Genomic DNA, 25,352 nt, shown 5'->3' with positions numbered 1-25,352 from the left:
TCCGAGCCAGCGGAACAGGGCTTCACTTGGAGGTGAGGCTGTCTCAGGGGCCGAGGTGGGCAGCCCTGCGGAATGACGTTGTGTTTGTTGACTCTGCAAGGTGCGACGATGTGTTGTTGCGTGCGGATTGGAGGGGGAGGGGCCCGGTTGTGGTCTTGGCAAGAGCACGACGCGTCGTGAAAATTGTGGGGTTTCGTGTTTTCGCGTCGAGCCATTAACGGGGCGACCAGGGTTAGCGAGGGTTAACAGGGAGGTTGGGAAGGGTTAGGCTGGGACCCAATCAGGGAGGCTGGTCATGCTCTGATGGACTGGCATGCACGCGGAAACAGCCATTGCTCCCCAACTCCCGTCCTTCGTCTCCATCTTCTTCCCCGTTTCCTTCCCGTTCATCCTCTGTCATCACTTCTCCCTGTTTACTCATCTCAGACCGCAACACCCGCAATCCGACAGCCCCAGCGACTCTTGCACCCGGCCGCTCAAATATTTTTTTAGTGTCGCCTGGTGCCGATTTCAACGGATTGCGAATTGGCCGACATCGACCCCTTAATCTGCTCCGACCGCTGAGTTTGCGAGAAAACTCGTGCGTCGCGCAGCTTGTCCGGTCCATCCGCTCATTCTCGTCTTCAGACGGTTGCACGGCCAAACCTCGACGCGTCGCTTTGTCCGGCGACCATCTTCCGGTGTTTGTTATTGTTCGCATCGTGCCCGGCTTGCAGCGCGGGCCCGCAATTGTCCGTTTGGGTTCAACCGATTGAAGTTTGCCAAAATGGCCGACACGATGGAGCCTCTGGTTCCTACAACACCTACTCGCGGTCGCTCTGCAAGACCACACACACCCCCCGCACCACAACACGGTGCCTTTGATGATTCGTACGAACCATATTCCCCCCGCAGGTCCACACGAATCGCGCGCCGCGCAAATCGCACACCGTCCCCGCCTCCCAGGAAGGAAAAGTCAACAGAACAACAGCATTCTCTTGGTTCGCCCAAGTCAACCAAGAAACGCTATCCTTCCACCATGGCCACGCCTGCGCTTTCGCCTCAGAAGAAGCGCCAGCCTCCTATGGATTCTTCGCGCAAAGCTTCCGGCACTCTCACCGTCGAGTCGGCGGCCAGCGCAGCAGTTGCTCTCGGTCTTTCGCCTGCACCGAAGTCGGAATCCCATTCGAGTCGCAGGAGCGCGACAGCTGGCGCCGGAATGCTCATTACACCAGCCAAGACCCCGCAGAAGCCGCCGAGCGACAAGGTCTCTGCCAAGGTTAAGTCTGTCGCTCGCAACCTCTTCCACGACGATGAAGAGATTGTCAAGAGCCCTAAGAAGATGGCTTCTCCGACCAATAATCCCGACAGCTTCTACAGCGGCGAGATCGCTGAGACGTCATTCGAGATTTTCACCGACTCTCATGAGCGCATCCCCGAAATCGACACGAACCCCGACAACCCGTTCTACGTCACCGGCAACTCGGCTCCCCCTCCCGAGCCTCCCAGGCGCCGCAGTAAGCGCAATTTGGTGACGATTCCGGGTGAGGGCAAGGTCACCCTCGAGGAAGCTGTTCGTCGAGAAGACGGAATGCTGATTGTTTTGTAAGTTCTTCCTACCACTCGTGCAAGGTAACGCTTTTAATTTACTAACTCTCTTCCAGCCGCGGCAAGAAGCAATTCCGCAAGTTCACCGACGTGGAGGAGCAGTCCCGCCGTGATGGCGTCGACGATGGCGAGGGCGGTCTCGAAGGCGCAGTTTCACCGACCAAGCGGCACTTTACCCGCTCGTCCATCAAGCCTCGTCTTCTCTTCCCGACAGCCAGCCAGGAAGACAAGAATCTCGAAGACGAAGAAGCAGAAACCGACATCGAGGACCACGTCCATGCCGCTTTCGAGGAGAAGCCCGAAACGCCGGGTGAGCTCGTCCAAGAGACTCCCGGCACGCCTCCCCAGGCGCCCAAGTACGCTCCCGCGTCCCCGCCGGCTACGACCCGCACCACGCGTTTCAGTGGCAAGAAGGCCGCCGACGCGACGCCCAAGGCCAAGCCGGCTGCTAAGCGCAGTCCGTTTGACAGCTGGCGTCGTACCAAGGGCGGTGCCACTGCTGAGACCGCCGGCCATAAGCGGCCTGGAGACGAGCTCACAGCGGTGGGGGCCAAGCGTACCCGTACTTAATTAAGGCCAGTTGGTTCATTTCAATCTTGCGGTTCGGGAGTTGTATCAAGTAGGTAGTCATGGCGTGTCACTTTGGGAGGAATGGTTAGAGTACATTGAGTCGTCGGGCGACTACATTGATGTTTTCTGTTTTTGCTTGATTTGTTTTTTTCGGTCGGCAAATAGGGTTGGGTGTGCATTCTATCTGGAGAAATGGTTTCGTGCGGTTTCGGAAAGATGTTTGGGCTGTTGGAGTATTCACCGTCATTCGAGTCGAGGCGATCTGTTGACTCAACTCTTGGGTCGATTCATGACGAGTCCGAGATGGCGATGCACAATGGAATGGCGGAGTCGTTGTGTGCTGAACGGGAGGAAGATGTGATTCTTTTTTCTGGGTCGTGGAAATGAGAACAGACCAAGATGACGGGAGGGTTGCGTTGTCCATTGTTTGTGTATTTAGCTTGCCGTCGTGGCAGAACCACGGCGCACCACAGTAATGCATCAGAAGTGGTCGCAGCCATACATTCGAGCTGTCCGTCCCGAGGTCCTGTCCGCTTTGTCTTCGAGTGAAGCCACACATACGTCTCTCGTGTCAGAGGGGACGGATCCCGTAGATGGCTCGCGTCATCTGCCACTAACATCATGTCTCCATGGATTGTCGGTCTCGGCCCCGGCGGTCAAGCCCCACCCCCGCCCCCTCCTCGCCCCTAGGATTGCCCGGCCGGCAGACACAAAAGGGAAAAATCCAAACGTCAACAGAGGGGCACACACCTATCCACTTCCCACTTACTTCGGCCCAGCATTGGAACCTCCAAGCTAAGCTCTGCCATCGTTCCCGTGATCTTGCGAGTACCTGAGCACTTGGGACGAAATACCCGTGCTCAATCCATCCGAGGCTCTTCTAACTGCTGCCGACAGTGCTGGTAACCCAGTATTTCAGGTCTGGTCCGGTCTTCCTTGGGCTTTCACTCTTCTCTTCCTTCACCACTTAGCCTCTACCAAGGATTGTCCTGAGAACTCGGTGTTCACACCAGCCTCTCAATACCCGACTGGAGATCTTTCACCATAATCACCATCCATCAACATGCACATCCTCGTAGTGAACGATGACGGCCCGCCGTCCCCAACCTCGTCACCCTATGTCCATTCTCTCGTTCGAGAGCTCCAGGCTCATGGCCACACCGTCTCGGTCTGCCTCCCTCACACCCAACGTTCCTGGATCGGCAAGGCCCATATGATCGGCCAGACCGTCAAACCTCTGTACTACCGTCCGCCGCCTCCCTCAGCACCGGCTGCCGGCTTGGTGGATGATGACGACATCAACAACAGCGGCGACGCCAACAACACTACCCGCCGCTATACCGGCCCCCGTCACGGCTCAACCCACGCCCGTCCCAGCACCCGCAAGGGCGTGGAGGAATGGATCCTCGTCGACGGCACGCCGGCCTCGTGCGTGCAGATCGGGCTGTACCACTTCTTCCGCGACCGGGGCCCCGTCGACCTGGTCGTCAGCGGGCCCAACTACGGGCGCAACACGACGGCCGTGTTCGCTCTGAGCAGCGGCACGCTGGGCGGCGCCCTGGAGGCGGCCGTGTGCCGGCACAAGGCCATCGCGCTGTCGTACGCCTTCTTCTCGCGCAACCACGACACCGAGATCATCAAGAAGGCGACGAGGCAGAGCGTGAAGGTGATCGAGGCGCTGGTGAGGGATTGGCCGAGCGATGGGAGCGTGGATTTGTACAGTGTGAACGTGCCGCTCTTGGAAGGGTTGGAGGAAGGAAAAGTGCTGTTCACGCCCATGTTGCAGAACTATTGGGGCCCCGGGAGCTGCTTTACGGAGGTGGACGGGAGTGTGGATGGGGAGGATGAGGATGAGGAGAGAATCCGCGAGGAGGAGAGTTATGCGGAGGAGGGGCTGGAGGAGTCGCAGCATCAGCATGAGTGCCACACTCATAAGCACTTCAAGTGGACGCCTAAGTTCGCGGATGTGTACAAGAGTGTTGATGAGGCCGGGCCGGGGAACGATGGGTGGGCTGTGAAGGAGGGGCACACTAGGTGAGTTTGGCTTCTGGGAGTCGTTTGATGATGTTGGGATCGTTGCTGACTCGTTTTCCCTTCGCAGCGTCACCCCGCTCAAGGCCAACTTCTTCCAGACGGCCACGCACTTGCATGGCACCGAGTTGAAGTTGTAAGTGACAATCTTCTGGCCTTGTATTGTGGGCTTGAAAATGGGTCTGGCGCAGGGACGGGACGGAGCTCATAGCCGGTCGTGATCTATCCATCCATCCGGCCACTCACTTGGGTCGGTAATCAAAACCCGGAAGATCCATAGAAGAGAGCAGGCGTCATAGAAATAGACGAACCACTACTCGTTCGAACCCTTCGACCTCCCGTCCGGTCCGCCGAGACCCTGCCCGGCTTGTGGCCCTCTCCCTTGCTTGGGCTCATGCGGGATGTTTTCTCACGACCGGTTCTTGTACAGAAGTGCCCCTAGGAGCTCGACGTTTGGGGTCGACATTCAAAAGGCTGCGGATGGAAGCACCAAGGTAGAAAAATCGCAAGAACTCGCCATCCGGGGCAGGGAGCCGCAGAGACCTGTTTATGCGGTAGTTGAGTATGCCGATGACTACGTGCAGCCCCTGATCCTGTCAGCCATGGAGTCGATCCTGCCGAAAGACAGCTATACGCTTGTTCAACCGCCTTCGACCTGGTCGGCATCATCACCAGAGCTATCCTTGGCCGAGCTCTTGCAGCAACAGAATCAGGGCAATGGGGACGATTCAACCCCTGGCAAGGTCCTCCAAATCATGCCATACGAAGCTATCGACTTCTCCTACGCCGCCGAGCACCCCACCACCTGCCTCATCAACAGTTACATTATCCGCAAAGCTCTCATCCGGAAACACTTTCTCACAGCAACTGTCGAAAACTGGGCCGCCAAGCACCCGGAGTCGGCGCTCGCGGCGCATGTTAAGCGTGCCGAGTCGTTCGAGGTCGACTATGCCGAATTTTTGGACGACGCCCTCGTCGAGGCGTTTGATCTCCGCGACAGTATGGAGAAGAACGACCAAGCGTTGGCGGAGGGAAGGGACGCGGATGTGCAATGGTGGATCTTGAAGCCCAGCATGAGTGACCGAGGACAGGGGATCAGGTTGTTTGCTACTATGGAGCAGTTGCAGGAGATATTTGATGGATGGGAGGTGGAAAGTGATGAGGAGGAAGAGGAGGATGAAAATGAGCAAGATGACAATGGCCAGAACAATGCCGGTAAGGGGAGCAGCGAGGAGGAAGACGACCACAACTACATCACGACCTCCCACCTCCGGCACTTCGTCGCGCAGCCCTACATTCACCCGCCCCTCCTCCTCCCTGAGCTCAACAACCGCAAGTTCCACATCCGCACCTACGTCCTCTGCGTCGGCAGCCTGAAGGTCTACGTCTACCGTGACATGCTCGCCTTGTTCGCCGCAAAGCCGTACCAAGCCCCCGGGTCTCCCGCCGCGAGGGCCGACGGAGAAAATCCTAACGACAACCTCGACGCTCACCTCACCAACACCTGCCTGCAGACCGCTCTCTTGGACGACGACTCAGCTACGAAACAGCAAACTCAACAATCCCTCGTCCACCGCCTCGCCTCCCTCCCCTTGCCGGCATCCCAGCACGCCAGCCTGCTCGACCAAATCTACACTATCACCGGCGACTTGTTCGAGGCCGCCGCGCGGGGGATGCCCATCCACTTCCAGCCCCTGCCGCAAGCGTTCGAGGCGTATGGCCTGGACTTTTTGGTCGACGCGAGCGGTAAGGCGTGGCTTCTGGAGGTGAACGCGTTTCCGGACTTTAGGCAGACCGGAAAGGGCGAGGCGGAGGGGGTGGTCAAGGGATTTTGGGAGGGGGTTGTGAGGAAGGGAGTGGCACCGTTTGTTACTGGGGCTGAGGCTGCTGTTGATGGAGGTGAGGAGGATGGGATGGTACTGGTTCGGGAGGTGGATTTGGGACGAAGGTGAGTTGTTTGTTGTGGGGTGGATGTGGATGCTGCGATGGCGGCAGGCTGTGCTGTTCAGCACGGATCAGGATGTGTTTCTCCGCTCGGTTCTTCAATAGGCATCTGACCGGGCTGGAGGAGAAGGATCTTATTCCTCCGGTGGAAAGATTTGGGTCTCCTGGTCGGAGGAAGAAGATGGAAAATTCGGTGACGATAGCTCAGAGGCGCAGCCATAAACTAGTCGGGGGACAAGAGAATTTAGGCGGATTTCATCGGTCAAGGCAAATGAGAAAATGCTTACCTATCACTACTAGTTGCTTGTTCGGTCGAATCGGATCTGATAAGAGAGCACATGATCCTGTCCATCTGTGGCTACACATACAGCGGACAGAGATTATCAGATTTGATCACTCAGCTGAATTACTGGTAGTACTTCGTACACACCCCCGGCTACGCGGGTTCTATGTCACATCCGAATATCCCGCGCGTATAGCATGGGGGCCGAAAGGCCGGAGAGAAGACAGGACGCGTGTTATCCATCGTGGCTGAGGCTCTTTCGTTGCTCGTGTCACCTGGTCTAGATGCCTGTCTAGGTGCTCTTGCCTTTCGAGGACTTATGATCAGACTGGGATCTTTTTACCTTGAAATTGTGCATGTGGTACCCTGGCATGCCAAGTTTGTAAACGGTGGCCACAGTCAAATCCTTGGTCACCGCGGTGGTATGTCGTGCAGGACGCAAGCAGTGGAATGGAAGTTGGAAGTGTCGTCGCATGGAATTGAGGCTTAGACGTGCGTGGGCGAGCAATGGAATTCAAGCTTCCGGATCGGGAATGTCATGTCCGGCAGCTCGGAACGGGGGAAATGCCGTGTAACCTGGGTACGCAGCCGAGTAGCCGGCGTGGTGTCCCGGTTTCGGATGGTTTTTTTCCTTCAGGAGTAAAAATGTGTCTGGTGAACATCAAGTATGTTCTTTGGCATACGTAAGTATGGCTGAAGTTGACATGAAATACTCGTAACCCAACGAAATTCGATCATCTCTCTCATGGCCTTCCGCTGCGATACTGCGCCGCTAAGCTGGTTCATCAGTTGATCTAGATGGTCATATTCAAAAATGGAGTCACCTTCCACATGATATCACAATGCTGCGTGAGACTCACAAACAAAGTTCCACACTACCAAGATCCATCCTCTAGGATCATAGTACAAACACATACTCCCACTTGTGCACGTTGCAATGAGCAGCACTGCCTCATAACTCCACCTTCCCCTCTTTCCGCTGTCGCAGTAGACCATCTGAGATGTTCACGGCGAAGTCATGGCAAAGTCGTCCAGTTACTCTTTGAGGCAAGCACACCGTCAACAGGGGGAACATACCCTACCTGAATTATCGTATGTGTCTATATTGTAGGTACGACGCAATAGCTGAGAGCTGCTGGGGCGAACATGCAACGATGAACGCTAAGAGATGTTGGCAAGGTTTTATTTCTCTCAAACTATGAGCGGAAAGCCTCTCATCCGATGCAAACCCCGGGGAAAAGTTTCCAACTCTCGGTGTTTGTTTCTTGCACTGCCTCAACTAGCGTACCGCTGACGAGCTTTGAAGCGGACCGTTTGCGGAGACATAGTTACGCCTAGATACGTGACTCTGGGGGTTGGAGGGCTCAGCATCGTCCGGAACAAGACACAAAGTTGTACTTAATCGCAAATAGTATGTGTTGTTTACAAAGTTGTTTGTGTTATCATTGGTATGCCTTTTGTAATTTTAAATGCCGCTTCCGGGTCGGACAGCATCCCTGGGCTTTGACGTCAGCGGGGCGATACCAAACAGCCGAGACAATGTCTTGTTGGTTGAATGGAGAGAAGTACGTTCATACATTTAAATGCAGTCCCACATCAGGATGACATGGCAACTGGGATGCCGAGTTCATCATCATAAAGCTTGTGAGACCGGAATGAGCTATCAGCCTGAAAGTCTGGCATGACCTGTATTGGGCAGATTCCACTCTGAAAGGCACTGTGGCATCTCGATGAGGAAGATTGATGACTATGTAAGTTTGGCTCCGACCCTTCGATCCGCGATCCCCAGATCTGAAGCCTGTAGCCAATGGAAGACAAGACACCGGCCACGTGCAGGTCTGACAGTAATACAACACCACAAGAAGTGCGAGTAACGGTCATGTCTGTAATTGGCAACGCCCTGAACTTGACTGGACTGTATCTGGTGCGTGCTCGTGATCAGCCAGTGAACCAAAATTAACTGACTCATTCGACATATAAGAGCTGCCGTGGGAATGAGTCGGGCATCTAGACCTGTCTGAAGCCTTTCTGCAGGGCAATATGTGCAATGATGTTGACCTGCCAGTTCGGGGAAGCTCCGGAAGGCATTGGGTAACAATTGCACTGCCGTGTAGATCAGAATGGACGGGAAGAAGACAGATCACCAGTAGTACTGTAGATACAGCACGGGACGTTTACATGCTCAGTCAGGGCATTGCATGCTGTGAAGTGCGTGACTCACTCTGTGTGGCAGGTGGCTGCGTGCTAGGTTCGTAGCACAGAACCTCACACAGGCGGCAGTATCACCACTCGTCGAGCCTTTGTTGGCGGAAGATGTTATGCCTCGCCGCGCGGCTGGGTAGACAGAAAAGAGCTCCGCCTTGCATCACCAGATGTCCCAGCAAGACGGGAAACACTTTCAGGCCAGCAAGGTCCAGGATGTACCCTGAGACGAGGATCACTGAGATATGCCATATATACGGTCGAGATGTGAGACAAGGCAGACCGTTATCGCCGCGATTGCGCCTGCTCAGTGGGCACATTGCCAGCCGTCATCAAGAAACAGGGAGAGAGATGTGAGACGCTCCACGACAACTCAGCCACGGCCCAGTTTGAACTTCCGCTGTCTCGGGTGCCGGATCGACACAGGGAGGAGCTGCTGCGGCTTGAGACAAGAATTAGGGAGAGAGGCTTGACAGCTTCAGATCGCCGAGCTTAATGATGATTAAGCACGTAGATCATGGTTACTTGTACGCCTTTGGGCGAGTTTCAGTCCATGACTGGCTAGGGAGGCTGCCATGAGTTCGGATGAAGTGGTGTCGTGACAGAAGATCGACGGCACTGCCATGGCTGAGCAGTTTGGGGAGAACTTGTGGCAACTCAAGTGTGACATCCTCCAGGCCCGATCAGAGTTTCTCTTGCGAACGGCCGATCATGGGTGGACTGGAAGTGCAACGGGAATACTCGATCTCGAGAAATACCAAGAGGTTGGCCATTACCCCCGGCTCGCCTTTCCTTTCTCGATGTCTTTGCACTGACATCTGCGCGATTCGGTCCGTGGGGATGTGATAACAGCGCTCGTCAGGTTTGTTTCGTTTCATCACCACAACCGAATCCATCGACAATTCCGTTGACGATAGTCACCTAGGTCGGGAATGGTGATGGAGAATGTGGTCAAAGTCGTCGTATCCTCAGGTGTTCGTGGTGTGCGGTTGAGCCCCGCCAGGGGCTCCAAGCTTTGTTTCATGAAACAGATGTCGACCTGTTTCATCTACCACCTCGACCCTGTTTGAGAACTCGAGGGAAGGACTAGCCGAGACGAGGTGAACCACAACCACGGCGAAGCATCGCCAAATCGACATCGATCGCGGTAAAACCTACCATCAGGAGTTGATCGCACTGCGGCCTGGCCTTCCGCGCCGACACGATCACAATCCACGTGCAGGTGTTTCATGGAACCGGGTCCTCCTTCGGTGCAACAGAGCGGCAGATAGTGAGACTTGAGTCTGCTGGTCGGGGTCGGCGCTCGGACCCCGCTGCAATGGCTAGCGGAGCGGAGCAGCTCCGGACTGTAGGGGCCGGCCTGTTCGGCGTGGCTTGTGTTGGGAGTGAGACGCCGAAGGAGGCATCACAGGCACTTCCAATGGATGGTGAGCCGCGATCAGGTGGCTGGTGGTGTCGCAGAGTTTGCAGTGCTCCAGAGAGGCTGAGATAGATGGCGTTATCGTCTTGCCGTTGACATTGAAACGCTTCTAGCGTCGTCCCAAAAACCAAGGTGCTATGCCAGCTTTGTTTCTTGGATGGAGTCGAAAGTTGGCTGGCCATCGGGCTCCACAAACGGCCAGTTTCTCGATGGCGGATCCGTCCATCATGGTTTTGGCAAGGTAAACAGGCGGACGACGAGCGAATGCAACTCTGCGCCTACGACGGATTCCTCGAGGTTGGATTGTTTCAACAGCGGTAAACATTCCAAGTTCTCATCCGTTCCATCGGGCATCGAGAGGGTCATGTAGTACCTAAGGAGTCGACAGAGCACCCAATCGCCCAGACTTGCCCTGGTGATCAGAGGGAAACTTGCAGCGCGGCGGTTGGGAGATTGGGAGGTGTAGCCGCACATACTTACTTCGTACTCCATAGTACGGTGTAGACACCAAATCTCAAGGCAGCGGCGAAGTATGTACTGTGTACATATACGATTTAGGATTCGGTGCGGATTCTCACCTCCTCCAAAAAGAGCATAAACCGCGATAAAAGTGTTTTGTCCTGCTTTGATGCAGAGATGGCAGCCCGGACATTGCCGTACTCGTAAGTACTCGTAATTAGTCGAGACTGGGCTCAACGTTTCCTGCTTCCAGGTTGGGATCCACATCGGACAATGCGCGTGGCCGGCACCTCAAATACAGATCGATGGGATGAACGTTTCCTGACTTGCTCATCTCCACGCTCGGTCGGCTCGACCTGCCTGGAAGGTAACGGTCAACTTGATTGGTAGGCAATGTAGCTACCAACACAGTCCTCTCATTGATTTTCATCCCTCCAGAAACCCCAGAAGGGGCGGACAACGCCGCACAGAAGAGCTGCACGGGGTAGGATCGTGGAATCATAGCTCATCAAAAGCTTCCCCACCGTGCAGGCGTTCGTGGTTCCAGAACGTTTGTGTCGGCGGACAGGTACAAAGTCGGCAATACAGGCAAGAAAGGAGAAAGGGACCAGGGTCCTCCCACTTGCCAGAAAAAGGGCGCCAAAATGGGCAGCCCCCCTGTTGCTTCGAGAGAAGATGGTCAAAGATTATTGGCTCTGGTTGCACAGCCTCTCGCAAACCCCCTTTGCAGCCGCTCACGCTTTGATGCAACTCTGATGGCCGGGTTGTCCGTCCTCTTTTCTCCTGGAGTCAAGGCGCTACCCCAGGGACGGAGCAAACTATACTCCATGTTACCATCTCAAACACATCGTCGCGCTCCTGTACCCGTCGCCGCTTGTTCTTGCTTCCTGCAACCCCGTACCTCGGAATTCTCTGACATGTCAATGGCGTATCGCTGGTCTTCATAAACACAACTCATCCCAATCGCGCGCGTCGACGGTCAACCGTTGGCCCAACCGCTCCGCCCTGTGGCCTCAATACAACAACACACCCGGGCAACGTTGACTCGTGAATTGGTTGGTGGCTGACCGCGACCGGTTCGTGGCTGGATAAGGCACACCTTTTCAGACGGATACGTTCGCCTCCATCCCAGCTCCCACACCTGCGTCGACGGGACACGGGATTTTGGAACCGCAGCCTCGCCACAGCGAATCCGCCAGAGACGAGGGAGCCGAGTTTGCCTCAGGAGAGGAGGCGGTGTCGAAATCTCCGTTAGCAATAACCCGCTGCCTCGCAACGATGGCAAGCACAGAGGGTGATTCTGCTCCTCGCCGGGCCAGAGCGTACGCCTTTTCTTCCACAACGTTTGAGATCGATCCTAACCATGTCTTCCAGGCCCACCATCACAATTGACAACACCGAGGATGCAGGAGCCGCGCAGAATGTCGAGTCTGGTGCGCCGGTCGCTTCCCACTCGTCTTCTGCGGCCGAGGGCCGGGACGAGCCCGCGAGTTCTCACAAGCGCAGTCTTTCAGTCGAGGCCAAGGACAGTCGGCCAACAAGTCCACACAACGTCATCAGCCCATTATCTTTCCGTGGAAATGCACCGAGCCAAGGCTTTCTCGCAGTTCCCAACTCGCAGCGTTCGCGCCAGAATTCACTTGACGATGCCAAGTCCATCGCATCATCACAAGGCGAGAGCACCGTCACTGGTGCGTCTTTCGCCGAAAAGGGTCTTGTTGGGAAGACAGAGCATGAGCAGATCATGAACGATCCCAACGCCCTCAAGCCCGACCAAGGCAAGGAGGACGAGTTTAAGGTGGACGACAATCCGTTTGCCTTCACTCCTGGCCACTTGGGCAAGATGTTTGACCCCAAGAGTCTCGCCGCCTTTTACCAGCTTGGCGGCCTGAAGGGCATCGAGAAGGGTCTGCGCAGCAACCGCCACACAGGATTGAGCGTCGACGAGACTTCACTACCCGGCACTGTTTCGTTCGAAGAGGCCACCTCCCGGAACGCCGCCAAGGAAGGGTTGCAGCCCGGGTCCCCGAGCAGCCAAACTTCGAGCTCAACGCGCAATGATTCGGCAACCGAGGCCTTTTCGTCACGGAAACGCGTCTTCAGCGACAACCGGCTCCCCGAGAAAAAGGGCAAGACGCTCCTCGAGCTCATGTGGATCACGTACAACGACAAGGTTCTGATCCTGCTGTCCGTCGCTGCCGTGATCTCCCTTGCCATCGGCCTGTATCAAACTTTCGGCCAGGAACACGACCCCACCGACCCTTCAGTCGAGTGGATCGAGGGTGTTGCTATCATCGTCGCCATCCTCATCGTCGTTTTCGTCGGGTCTCTCAATGACTATCAAAAGGAACGCCAGTTCGCCCGGCTCAACAAGAAGAAGCAGGACCGTCTCGTCAAGGCCATCCGCTCCGGAAAGACGGTGGAGATCTCCGTGTTCGACGTTCTCGCCGGCGATGTGCTTCTCCTGGAGCCTGGTGACATGGTTCCTGTGGACGGTATCTTGATTGAGGGCTTTGGTGTCAAGTGCGACGAGTCTCAGGCCACGGGTGAGTCGGATATCATCCGCAAGCAGGACGCCGACAAGGTGTATGCTGCCATTGAGAACGGTGAGTCTCTCAAGGGCATGGACCCCTTCATCCAGTCGGGCGCGCGCGTCATGGAGGGTGCTGGCAAGTTCATGGTCACGGCAACGGGCATTCATTCGAGCTACGGCAAGACCATGATGACCCTCAATGAGGATCCCGAGATCACCCCTCTGCAATCGAAGCTCAACGTCATCGCCGAGCACATCGCCAAGCTGGGTGGTGCGACTGCCCTGCTCCTGTTCATCGTCCTCTTCATCATCTTTATCGTCAAACTCTTCAAACAATACGCTCCCTTGACACCTGCCGAAAAGGGCCAGCACTTCATCGAGATATTCATTGTTGTCGTGACCATCGTGGTTGTCGCCATCCCCGAGGGTCTCCCCCTGGCTGTCACCCTGGCTCTCGCCTTTGCCACGACGCGCATGCTCAAGGACAACAACCTTGTCCGCCACCTCAAGGCTTGCGAAGTCATGGGTAATGCCACTACCATCTGCTCTGATAAGACTGGCACTCTTACTCAAAATAAGATGCAGGTGGTCGCTGCCACGATCGGTACGACACACCGCTTCGGCACCACAACGACTCCCGACCAGCGAACTGGTTCGGAGGTCGAAGCCACCGCCCAGGAGCTCGTCAAGACCCTGAGCCCGGAAGTGAAGGAGTTGCTTCTCAAGTCGATCGCTCTCAACTCCACAGCCTTCGAGGGTGAGGATGGCGGCGAGCAGACTTTCATCGGATCCAAGACAGAGACGGCGCTGCTCATCTTGGCCCGCGAGCACCTCGGTATGGGCCCCGTCAGTGAGGAGAGGGCCAACGCCAAGGTGCTGCACCTCATTCCATTCGATTCGGGCCGCAAGTGCATGGGCGTAGTCATTCAGCTCCCCAACGGAAAGGCGCGTCTTTTCGTGAAGGGTGCCTCGGAAATTGTCTTGGAAAAATGCACCCAGATCCTCCGCGATCCGTCTGGGAACCTCGCCTCGGCTGCCCTGACTGGTGAGAACCGCTCCACGATCAAGAAGCTCATCGAGACGTACGCCCGCAACTCGCTGCGCACCATCGGCCTCGTCTACCGCGACTTTGACCACTGGCCTCCTCCGTCGCGCCCTCGCATGGGCGCTCCGAAGGACGAGATCGCCTTCGAGGACATTTTCAAGAACATGACCTTCATCGGCATGGTTGGCATCAAGGATCCCCTGCGCCCTGGTGTTCCCGAGGCTGTCCGTGTTTGCCAGAAGGCCGGCGTCGTCGTTCGCATGGTCACGGGTGACAATCGTATCACCGCCGAGGCTATCGCGGCTGACTGCGGCATTCTCCAGCCCAACAGCGTCGTTCTTGAGGGTCCTGTGTTCCGGAACATGACCAAGGCTGAGCAAGATGCTATCATCCCGCGCTTGCACGTTCTGGCCCGGTCCAGCCCCGAGGACAAGCGCATCCTGGTCAAGCGTCTCAAGGAGAAGGGAGAAACGGTTGCTGTCACTGGTGATGGTACCAACGATGCCCCCGCCCTCAAAATGGCCGACATTGGTTTCTCGATGGGCATCGCCGGCACCGAGGTCGCCAAGGAGGCCTCTGCCATCATTCTCATGGACGACAACTTCAGCTCGATTGTCAAGGCTCTGAAGTGGGGTCGCGCTGTCAATGACGCCGTCAAGCGCTTCCTTCAGTTCCAGCTGACAGTCAACGTCACGGCTGTGGTCCTTACCTTCGTGTCCGCTGTCCAGAGTGCCGAGCAGACCTCCGTCTTGACGGCCGTCCAGCTTCTGTGGGTGAACCTCATCATGGATACTCTTGCGGCTTTGGCCCTCGCCACCGACCCTCCGCACGACAGTGTCCTGGAGCGCAAGCCTGAGCGCAAGGGCTCTTCCATCATCTCGGTCACCATGTGGAAGATGATCATCGGCCAGGCCATCTATCAGCTGCTCATTACCTTCCTCATCTACTTTGGCGGCGCCCAGGTCCTGCCTGGCCCCGATGACATCACGCAGAGCCAGATTAACACCCTTGTTTTCAACACCTTCGTGTGGATGCAGATCTTCAACCAGTGGAAGTAAGTAACGATCGAGACACTTCTCACATAACTCAGTTGGCTAACTTGATGACAGCAACCGCCGTCTTGACAACAACTTCAACATCTTTGAGGGCATGCTTAAGAACCCTTATTTCTTGGCAATCAGCGCCATCATGTGCGGTGGACAAGTTTTGATCGTCATGGTCGGCGGCGACGCTTTCCGCATTGCGAAGGAGGGCCAGACCCCCTTGATGTGGGGTGTTGCGATCGTCCTCGGCCTCCTTTCGATCCCGGTTGGCGTCATCATTCGCCTTATTCCTGACGAGCTTATCTCCAGCCTGGTTCCCGAGTCGTTCAAGCGCAAGTCTGTCAAAGCTCCCGAGGTCACTGTCTCTGATGAAGAGGCTCCTTACACCGCCTTCCCCGAGCCTCTGGCTGAACTGCATGATCAACTTGCCTGGCTCAAGAGGGTGAAGGGTGGCCGCCTGAACAATCTCAAGTTCGCCGTTCGCCACCCGGTTGAGGCCTTCCATGCTCGCAGGAGCCCGGCTCACAGCCGCGAGCACTCTCGGTCCAACTCAGTTCACCGCATTCCTCAGACCCCGACCCGCGAAAACAGCTTCAACTCGATCGGCGGTGGCGCGACGCCCGGCCGCCAGCGCAGCAAGAGCACCCGGTCCCGTTCCAACAGCGCCCTTGGCGCCGCCACCATCATGACGGGTATCGTGGCTGCCGGCGTCGGCGTCGGCTGGTCGCCCATCGACCGTCGCAATGTTGAGCCCGACTTTGACCAGTTCCGGACCACGGCCGACCAAACCCCACAGCCCATGTTCAGCAGCCAAATCGTCCCGGAACCTCAGGAACTGAGCAGCGACGACACAATCGTCCAGCAGGAAGTCCCCATCCTGCGCCAGCCTCAGCCGCGGGGAGCGTCACCATCTGCGAGGGGCGGCCCTAGCGTATAGGGCTGAGGTGGCCGGGGGCGGCATTCATCGTCATACCACACCTGTCCATGTTGTACAATAGCCTTGTATAAAGACGGAGACATACTGAAATCATGGATGGACGGATGGATGGTTGGGATGGATGGGCCCTGGGCGCCAAAGTGGCGCACATTGGCTACGTTGGACTGTAGTGCATTGGGGAATGTTCCCCCGTCGGCGTCGGCGTTGTTTCTTTCTTTCCCTTCAATTTTATTTCTTCGCCTTTTTCTTCTTTCCTTTGGCATTTTTCTTTGTGGGGGTAGTAATACTGGGTCTTGTGGCGTTCGGTGGAGATAGATTCCATTACCATTGCATACCAGATACCTATTCAACATTGTGGCTGTTAGGTCTCGTTTTGTTTGTGGCAGTTATGGTGGAAGTATTTAGGGTAGTGTAGTGACAGTTGCGGGACGGAATAGAAAAGTCGAAGTATCATAGTGGGCTAGCTCAATTGTTTCCCATGTGTTTCTGTCTGTCGGGCTGTGAGAGCTCCGTTGATGCGTCTTGTGTCGAGTATTGGGTGGCCGCCCGGAGCCAGTTGAGAGAAGGCAAACAAATTGCCACACAAACAAGCAAATCAACCGGTGTAGGCCTCGTGGGCGGTTACACACACACGTCTGTGGCTGTGGTCATCAACCACTTTGGCGTTCCTATCGGATTCACCTAATATCATGAATTAGGTTAGTTGGGCGTCCTGCATCCGCTTCATAGAGCTGAACCTCCTTGCTTTGGTTGAGGCGTACTGATTCGGCCCGGGGGAGATGCACTGTCACCTATGGTTACCTCCTTGAGAGACTAAATGCTCGGAGGCCAAGCTCCTGTCTCCTAAGGTTATGCTTCGTAACATTGGGGGACGATTAGGCTGGACGTTGCGTTAAGACTTGCGGGGATACTGTGAGGCTGTGTCGAATGGTTTTGAGTCTTTCAAGCATCACTTAATGTGAAGCGAGTGGTTGTGATGAGTTCTTGGTCGGGGGTTGCTGCGGAGAGTGTTTCACTGTCGCACAGGTTTGGCCCCTGATGTTGAGTGGTGCTTGATGCTGGCGCTTCGATGGCCCCGCAACCCTCGAGCGTGTCATCCATGGCATAGTTACATATATCATCATGGTCGAGTTGTCGTGTCATTTGGGTTTATGGTCATGGCAGCTCTGGCTAGGTAAGCTCGGTTGACGTGAGGCGTGTACGGAGTAGCTTTGATGGTGGGTTGAATCGAGTTGCCTAGAGTACCCATATTTCGGAGTCCTGTAGAATACAATGCCGAGGTGAGCCTGCCTACTGTTCGTTAGTGAGGCCAACTAAAAAGAAGGAGTTGGATTTCAGAATGCCTTGCTTCTCCGTTGATGGCTTCTTCGCACGCGATACTCGTCTGCTGTAGTAAATCACTGAGTTATGCTGACAGTCGAGAAAACCCAATACCCCTTACTGAATTAAACCAAAGAGTCTTTTAAGGTTCAGGTTGTACATACATGCAATGCAGAAATTTGCCTCTCGACGACGAGTTTGTTCTGTTGTTTCCCGGGGATCTCCGGGTTAAAAGTCATTGGCAGATTTGGGCCGAAGAAGTTGCCTTCTCCCGCCAGGTCGTCCTTGCCTTTCTCACTCGCGCTCGTGACAGCGGGAATCAGCGAGATCTGATCGTACCTGATCTTTTTATCCGAATAAACACAAGCATCTCTCTTTTCCCCTGTTTCTTCTCTTTCCTTGTCAACACAACCACTGGACCTCACCGCGATCTTCTTCCACTCTCCCTCCATCCGCCCCGGACTGCCAAGGCCCGCGCCAACTGTCTTTGCGATAGGTTCCTCCCTGTCTTCACGGGCGGTTTCCCCAGACTCCGTTCACTCACCAACCCAACTCTTACCTTCTACTCATCTTTGACTCCTGCCACGTCAGAAGTCGCTTCATCAAGGCCCGACTCCTCCACCACCATCCTCACATCCGTGGCACTTGAAGACCTTCGTCACCTACCAGGTTGCTTGCACCTGGCTAGGCTTCTCTTCTCTTTTCGTTTTTTCCCTCGTCGGCCTGCCTTTTTTTAATTCTAGTTGTTTGTCATTTCATCATTTGTTTGCTCACGACTTCACTCAATTTCATCGAGATCATTCTCTTGTCGCGACAAGACTTTTTCAATTGTTGACGCGTTATATAAACACCATAACCCCCCACCAACAGTTCGCGCCACCATCGCGTCTTGTTGCACATACAAAATGGGCGATCCATCAGGCCGTGCGTCTGGCAACAAGACCGGCTCGACCAACACGGCGCAAAATACAAGGAAGCCTAGCACCCGGGTCAGAAATGTTGTTGACTACGACGAGAAGCGTGCGTTTCAGAATCTCAACGATGACGATGTTGATGATGCTGAAGACGTCGACGCGTCTCGCCGTCCACTGAATGAGCTCGAAGAGCACATCAATGATCTCAGCGACTCGTGGGAGACCGAGTCCCTCTTTCAGGATGCTATCGAAGACCTGGCCGAGGATCGCTTCTTTACTGATGGTGAGTGTCCGCGAAGCACCTTTGCCCTTTCTTCCATCCTGACTGACCAAACCCCAGACCCTGAGGCTTGCACCCCAGAAGAGGCTATAGAGTTCCGCAAACTGCTGCGCGCCGTGGGCCCCAAAGTGTTCTGCGAGCGCACCATATTTGCCGGTTTAATCACGGCCAAGAAGCTTCTCACAGCCTTTGGCATTCGCCCGCCCGCATTTCTCGAGGGCGCGGATGATTCTGATTACCACCCCCTGTTGAGCCTCGCCCTAAGCCGCGAGTTGTCCAAACGCGCCAAGCTTCCGGCGTATAACTCGGTTGACGATGCTGTTGAGCTGCTGAAGCGCTGTAACAACATCATGGTTTTGACGGGCGCAGGCATTTCCACCTCGCTCGGCATCCCGGACTTCCGGTCCAAGGGCACCGGCCTTTACTCCAAACTTGAGCACCTCGGTCTCAGCGACCCACAGGAGGTGTTCGACATCCGCCTCTTCCGTGAGGACCCCACTATTTTCTACTCGGTCGCCAAGGACATTCTTCCCAACCACAACCGCTTCTCCCCGACTCATGCCTTCATTGCCCTGCTTCAAGAGAAAGGCAAGCTCTTGACCAACTATTCCCAAAATATCGATAATCTCGAGGCGAAGGCGGGCATCCGTCCGGACAAGCTGGTTCAGTGCCATGGTTCATTCGCCACCGCCTCCTGCGTGAAGTGCGGTTACAAAGTGCCTGGGGAGACCATCTTCCCGGATATCAAGGCCGGTCGGATCCCTCGTTGTCGCCGCTGCGCCACACAACCTGGGCGCACTTTGCCTAACGGCTCCAATAGCCGCAAGCGCAAGGTAAACCGCGATGGCACAGAGAAGAAGCCGCGTCGCCGTCCGGGAGATTACGACAGCAATTCGGATTCGGAATTCGATGCGCCGTCCGGCTCTGGGAGCTATGCCAACTGCGGAGTCATGAAGCCTGACATCACCTTCTTCGGTGAGCCGCTGCCTGATGAGTTCGGCCGCCGCCTCACGGAGCACGACCGTGATCGGGTTGACCTGCTCATCGTCATTGGCACGAGCCTGAAAGTCGCGCCGGTTTCTGAAGTCGTGCCGTTTTTGCCTCCCCACATCCCTCAGATTTACATCAGCCGCACGCCCGTGTCGCACGTCAACTTTGACATCGACTTGCTGGGTGATTGCGATGTGGTGGTTGCCGAGCTCTGTCGTCGCGCAGGCTGGGATCTAAAGCATGAAATGATCCCCGAGGGCCAGGTCGTCGAGACGAAGCTGGTGGAGGGGTGGCAGAGTCGGCACGTGTTTACTCAAGTGTGGCCGGCACCGCAGAACGAGGCGGGACAGAGTAATGAGGAAAAGAAAGAAGAGGATGACGAAAAAAAGAGTAAGGAAGAAAACAAAAAAAAGAAGGAGATGATGGAGTGAAGAAGGATAAAGCTGATGGACAAGGGAATGACGAAGTCAAGGCCAAGGAGTGAGTACTACTTGGCTTCGTTGTCCTTGATGTTGCTCTCTTGTCTTCTCTTCATCTATCCTCCATTTCCCCCCTGTTGGAGAGATGTCATGATACCCTGTTTTCTATTTTGTCTTTTTTCTTGTTGATGGTCTCCCCGTCTTGAGCCACCACTCTTGTAGTTGCGTTTGGTAGAAAGTGGCCTCGGTGTCTGGGTTTGTAAGGGTGTGAGAATAGGTGTCCGGTTTAGATAGACGAATTAAGACATAGAATGTTTGATGTATGTACGATGAGAAGAGGCCTACCGACTCTGGCATTGCTCCTCTCTTGGTATGTGTTAGGCCTCTGCTCAGCGAAGAGCATGATCTCGTATACGTTGGCTTGGTCCCAACAATGATGATGTCCTAGCTCAGGAGGAGGGATCGACACCAAACACTTCCAAGTCACGCAACTGGATTCATAAGTCGCTTTATAGGTGAATGAATGCTCATGAGGCTCCTGTCTTCAGTATCTTTCAATTTTTTCGATTTCATTTTCGACTGTTTTTGTTCTCGTCATTTCATTTTCTTGGAGGAAAAGAAAAACACACAGGCAACACTGTCCTCGTCCTCTACTCCCCCTTTCCCTTTCTCTCATTCCAACCACATACACAGACAGACATCCAGGCATGTCCCCTTTCTCCCAGCCGTTCCATTCAGCGCTCTTGTCCTCACCACCATCATCATCACCCTTCCTTCCTCCACAGTCTTCACCTCTTATTTCAAAGGAGACTTCGACGGCGTAGAAAAGATATTCACCCCTCCCCCAAACGGCGTCGGCGTGGGGGTACTCCCCGTAGCCAACCCGGCGGGCTTCCTCAACGGGGTCGACGGCCCGGCGCTCGCCGTCCCATTCTCACCACCACTACCACCACCACCATTACCTGTCGCTGTCGGCGGCGTATCCGTCCTCTGCACCCCGCCGTTCCCGTTGCCACCACCCTGCTGGTTCTGGTTCTGATTCTGATCGTCCTTCCTCGGCGGCTTGAAGTTGGTCGCCCTGCCCGCCTTGTAGATGTCCTCGAGCATGGCGTCCAGGATGCCCGCGTCCTCGAACTCGAGGTACTTCCTGTACAGCTTGAGCGCGGTGCGGGCGTCCTCGATGGAGTCGTGCGTCTCGAGCTGGATGTCCTCCTTGAGCAGGTACCAGGCCAGGAACGCGAGCGAGAGCTTGCGCAGGCGGGACTTGAGGTAGAACACCTGGATCGTGTCGATCACCTGCGCGGGGGGCACGTGGATGTTGATGACACGGAAATCTTGTCTCAGGCCGTGGCCGAGGAACTTGCAGCCGAGGTTGAGGAGGACCCAGAGTTTCTTGTACGCGGCTTTGAGCGAGACGAGGTTGTGCTTTGTCGTGCGTGGGTCGAGGTCGAGAGCGGTAATGCCCGAGTAGAGGGTCAGATAGTCGACGACGGGCTCGCGGATGGCAATGTAGTCATCAATGAAGGCCTCGCCTTCGTGCTCGCCCTGTCCGCGCACAACGGAGACGCGAGCGAGAGCGTGAGACATGGGCCGGATCATCTCGCGCTCGCCATCCGAGTTCATCTGGATCTCGGGCTGTTTCAGCGAGACAAACTCCGTGTCAATCGCCACGATAGTTTCGGGGCCCGGTTTCTCGGTCTTTTCGTCCAACACCCGGTACGTCTTGTTCTCCGCGTTTGGCGGGGACAAGTCCTTGTAGAGGATGGATGTATCCATCTTTGTCTTCCAGTCCGAATTGCTCTTGTTGTTTGCCGCCTTCATCTGGAACAAGACCACGGTGGGCATCTTCCATGCCGTGTTGAAGGTCAACGCTTCCGCCGCCGAAACCGGCCGCACAGAGAAGTCGTTGAACAGATACCACTTGCTTTCGTTCGGCGGGGTTGGCTCTGCGTGTGCGACTGCGCTTGGGGGTCAGACATCTCTCCATTCGCCATATTTGACCATGGATGTCACACTTACCATTGACAAGGCTCACGAGATGCGTTTTCTGCGGAGTGTTGCTTTCGATATTCACCACCATGCCGATGAGCGAATAGACTGTGATGTTATGGATCCCGCGTTGGAGATGGAGCTTCAAGTCCTCCCCTTCAAAGCAGAAGAATTGCCCCTGATCCACTATAACACCAATCTCCTCGGGCAGCCAACCGGGGGTGGCCCAGAGGCGACGATGCTCTGCCGTAGTGATGGCTGTATTTACAGCCAGCACGGCGGGAATGTTATGGATGGTTTTGCGCATTTGCAGGTTTTGGTACCGTTGGCACCGGTTGCACCAGCCTTTCGATGCCGTTTCGCGCTCAACCCCCATCTTAAGCAGCTGCGAAAAAGTGGTCTTTGGCGCCCTACCGCCGCGGACTTGAGGTTTCGTGGTAGGGTAAATGAGGTCATTCACGTAAGAAGTGCCGGGACGTGTGGTTTCGCTCCGGCAATTAGTGCACTTGATAGTAATGACAGCTGATGTGGCGAGAACCTTGGTCACCAACTCGTCAGGTGTCGGTGGATTGGGTAGATTGAAAATACTCTGCTCCAGAGCCGTCGAGACTGGTGGGATACTCCGGTACTCGGTGTTAATCTTGTCAAAGAGGAACCTACTCAACCCCTGAGACATAGTTGCCAGGGACGGCATATGAGTTTCTTCCTCAAGCAGACCGAGCGGTTGTGCTGGGCTGGCATTAGTAGGGTTCCCGACGTTTCAACTAGCAACCAAAACGTACCTTGAGGGGTCGCACTCAACGCCTTGAACATGTTGGTCGCCTGGCAAGGAGCACCCTCGGCCTTCTGGAGCATGTCGAAGACGAAGCCCAACTCGCACAACAGACACGGGTCGCTCACGCAGGCAGTAGCGGCGTGCTGGAGCGCCATGTTCCGCAGCAGAGGTGTGAAGTGCATCAGCTGGAGTAGGGCATTCGCATACGAATTGGGGATATGGTTCTCAAGGCCTGCGTATGGCGTCTTGTTGTAGTACCCAAAATCGAAGTCGTCGACTCCGAACTTGCTGTACTTGATCTCGAAGATGCGGTACATGGGCGGCGCCTCGGGCTTCAGGCTTTCGATCTCATCGGGTGACGAGGTGTCATCCATGTGCTCTTCCCCTTTTCCATCTGATGAGGTCCCGTTCGTACCCAAGGCAGACTCGCGCGCTTTCTCACTCAGGAACTTGGGCGGCTGCAGGGTCGGCTTGTTGGTGACACGCGTGTTCTCAACCTGGTTACGGCGCAAACCGCGGGTGTTTTTGCCGTACCAACCCCACTCAATCTGTTTGAGCGTCGCAAGGAAGGTTGGGTCGACCTGAACTGGCGGAGCGCCAACGTCGGAGATGATGTCTGGCGGCCAGGCAGAGAACAGAGTCTCGCGGTAATAGGGCATCCCGACGGAGCTCAATGGGCTGCAAAGATGTCAATATCATATACAACGGTCGAGGGCTAAGGATTGACTCACGTGTCCATTGACCAGTCCAATATGGGAGCAGGTTCCTCTACCTTGGGCATTTCCAGGGGCAGAGCAACGTCGGTGAAGCGTATCTTTGAAGGAGAACCCCAGAGGTGGATGTTGCACTCGGTATCTGCCATGACCATAGCCTCGCCGGATGGGGCAATCTCGAAGAGGCTGATAAAGGAGGTAACATTGGCATAGCGGACGGTGCTAGAATTCGGGTTCATGATATCCACGACGTGCATTTGGCCGTGTTGAGAGGTGACGATACTTGTGGTGAGCATTCGAGGGTGAAGGCGGACGTGGGCAGCGAGGGCCGGGAAAGGCATGGGCTTCATGGAGGTCATGTTCTTGAGGTCGAAAACGTTGACGTATGGGTCGAGCATGTAGGTCTGAGCAGCCTGCTGCTTCAGGGAGCCGCCGCAGGTGACGATGAAGTCCTTTTGAGCATCCATGTCGTTGATGTAAGAGGCGTGGGCCTGCCATGTGCGGACGATCTTGAAGGAAATCGGGTCAAGGAGATCGACAGACCCAGTCCGCGTGGCGGCGCAAATGTACTTGCTCTTCTTCATGATCGTATAATGATGTTCGGTAGGAACCTGTTTGACAATCTCTCCCTTCACGACGTCGATGACAAACATAGTGTCTTGAAACCCGGCCACAATGACCTCAGAGGCGCCTTTGGACGTGAAGGACATGCACTGGAGATCCTTCATGCCCTCATGTCTGAAGAACGACTGTCAGCACCTCCCCGTATCATCCCCCCCACAACCTTCCCGGAGAGCGCCATACCTGATATTCCACAGGGCTGGGCCCCTCCTCATGGCCATATGTACACTCCTGGTTCCCAAGCAAATAACGCCTTTGTCATGGAAGAGGAATTGTCGGACTGGCCCCTCAGAGGGCGGATGGATCTTGAAGGCCGTGTAACGCTGGAGATCGCGGCTGTAGAAGGACGACACGCGGCCCTGTTGATGTCCCGGTCGTCAGCTCCAGTCCAACAACGCCATCCAGATATTTCACCAAGCCATGCTGCCTCCGAGTACCCGATATAATCTGCCGTATCACACGTATCACGTACCCTGTCGTCTCCAGCCCAGAGAAGCTCGGCGATGGTATCGAAAGCCACGGCGGTGGCCGGGCGGGGAAAGTCAGTAGCTCCCGGCGCCGGGAAGGCGATGCGGGTAACCTGAAGAAGTGATCCAGTTAACAGCCCGTCCATGGCGACACCAAGCGTGCATCAAGCCCATTTCCCATGGCCAAACCAACCCCCTCCAGGAACACGCACCTCGTCCCAGTCTGCTTCCATGGTTGTTATGGTTTGCACCTAGGCACATCTTCTGCTAAAAGGCGGACGGGCGGCGACGGTATTCGATGGATCACGAGGTCCAACATCGGTTTAAGGAGTTGGATGTATGGAGAAACGTCCAGCTTCGTCTGCAGGTCGCGGATCGAGTCTTCCTGAACCTCTGCATCGGCGCCGATGTCTGTGTTGTCCGTATGTGGGGTCAAGTCGGTCGGTGCGCCAGTCGCTGACGGTGCTTGTGACGCGCTGGGATCGTGCCCGGTCAGTCCCTGAATGTTACGGTATTTTACTACGGTATTTTACTTTCAACGTAACGTAAGTTTGAGCAAGCGGATCGTCGCCAGCCAGGCGCCAAACCTGACTTTCCCTCAGCAACAGCCCGACTCGAACTTCAACAACACTCTCCGGCCACAAAATGACTTGAGCACACATAGAACAACGGACACATTTAGGACCAGGCATTGCCTCATATTGAACCACACGAGCACTAGCGGGTAGGTGGTATGCCAAAACGATTTGTTACTGACTTAAGGGAACCCAACAAAAAGAACAAGACGATCCAACCCATCCATCCATCATC

General features: G+C 55.4%; 8 protein-coding genes across 8 annotated transcripts; 5 read left to right on the top strand and 3 right to left on the bottom strand.

Annotated features, from left to right (window-relative positions):
* Window positions 1-72: 72 nt before the first annotated feature.
* On the top strand, window positions 73-755 carry VTJ04DRAFT_6736 (uncharacterized protein; the record flags this gene model as incomplete). The annotated part of the gene is made up of 2 exons (XM_069364988.1): window positions 73-100; window positions 427-755. The coding sequence occupies 2 exons, from the start codon at window positions 73-75 to the stop codon at window positions 753-755; spliced, it is 357 nt and encodes a 118-aa protein (XP_069218760.1).
* Window positions 756-1,018: 263 nt separating this feature from the next.
* Window positions 1,019-2,157, top strand: VTJ04DRAFT_6735 (uncharacterized protein; the record flags this gene model as incomplete). Its single annotated transcript, XM_069364987.1, has 2 exons — window positions 1,019-1,584; window positions 1,644-2,157. The coding sequence occupies 2 exons, from the start codon at window positions 1,019-1,021 to the stop codon at window positions 2,155-2,157; spliced, it is 1,080 nt and encodes a 359-aa protein (XP_069218759.1).
* An 85-nt stretch (window positions 2,158-2,242) lies between these two features.
* Window positions 2,243-2,716, bottom strand: VTJ04DRAFT_6734 (uncharacterized protein; the record flags this gene model as incomplete). The annotated part of the gene is made up of 1 exon (XM_069364986.1): window positions 2,243-2,716. One exon carries the CDS (start codon window positions 2,714-2,716, stop codon window positions 2,243-2,245), a length of 474 nt encoding a protein of 157 aa, XP_069218758.1.
* A 504-nt stretch (window positions 2,717-3,220) lies between these two features.
* VTJ04DRAFT_6733 (uncharacterized protein) lies at window positions 3,221-6,140 on the top strand (the record flags this gene model as incomplete). Its single annotated transcript, XM_069364985.1, has 3 exons — window positions 3,221-4,191; window positions 4,259-4,324; window positions 4,619-6,140. The coding sequence occupies 3 exons, from the start codon at window positions 3,221-3,223 to the stop codon at window positions 6,138-6,140; spliced, it is 2,559 nt and encodes an 852-aa protein (XP_069218757.1).
* Window positions 6,141-11,774: 5,634 nt separating this feature from the next.
* Window positions 11,775-16,054, top strand: VTJ04DRAFT_6732 (uncharacterized protein; the record flags this gene model as incomplete). Its single annotated transcript, XM_069364984.1, has 3 exons — window positions 11,775-11,818; window positions 11,871-15,128; window positions 15,184-16,054. 3 exons carry the CDS (start codon window positions 11,775-11,777, stop codon window positions 16,052-16,054), a joined length of 4,173 nt encoding a protein of 1,390 aa, XP_069218756.1.
* A 30-nt stretch (window positions 16,055-16,084) lies between these two features.
* On the bottom strand, window positions 16,085-16,407 carry VTJ04DRAFT_6731 (uncharacterized protein; the record flags this gene model as incomplete). Its single annotated transcript, XM_069364983.1, has 2 exons — window positions 16,085-16,095; window positions 16,140-16,407. The coding sequence occupies 2 exons, from the start codon at window positions 16,405-16,407 to the stop codon at window positions 16,085-16,087; spliced, it is 279 nt and encodes a 92-aa protein (XP_069218755.1).
* Window positions 16,408-18,279: 1,872 nt separating this feature from the next.
* Window positions 18,280-19,989, top strand: VTJ04DRAFT_6730 (uncharacterized protein; the record flags this gene model as incomplete). The annotated part of the gene is made up of 2 exons (XM_069364982.1): window positions 18,280-18,571; window positions 18,629-19,989. The coding sequence occupies 2 exons, from the start codon at window positions 18,280-18,282 to the stop codon at window positions 19,987-19,989; spliced, it is 1,653 nt and encodes a 550-aa protein (XP_069218754.1).
* A 783-nt stretch (window positions 19,990-20,772) lies between these two features.
* VTJ04DRAFT_6729 (uncharacterized protein) lies at window positions 20,773-24,775 on the bottom strand (the record flags this gene model as incomplete). The annotated part of the gene is made up of 7 exons (XM_069364980.1): window positions 20,773-21,935; window positions 21,997-22,695; window positions 22,749-23,419; window positions 23,473-24,192; window positions 24,259-24,434; window positions 24,548-24,655; window positions 24,755-24,775. The coding sequence occupies 7 exons, from the start codon at window positions 24,773-24,775 to the stop codon at window positions 20,773-20,775; spliced, it is 3,558 nt and encodes a 1,185-aa protein (XP_069218753.1).
* Window positions 24,776-25,352: the final 577 nt, after the last annotated feature.

Source organism: Mycothermus thermophilus (assembly GCF_041956435.1).
Source record: "Mycothermus thermophilus strain CBS 625.91 unplaced genomic scaffold VTJ04scaffold_4, whole genome shotgun sequence".
NCBI classification, from domain to species: Eukaryota; Fungi; Ascomycota; class Sordariomycetes; order Sordariales; family Chaetomiaceae; genus Mycothermus; species Mycothermus thermophilus.
This window is presented reverse-complemented; position numbering and strand designations above follow the sequence as displayed.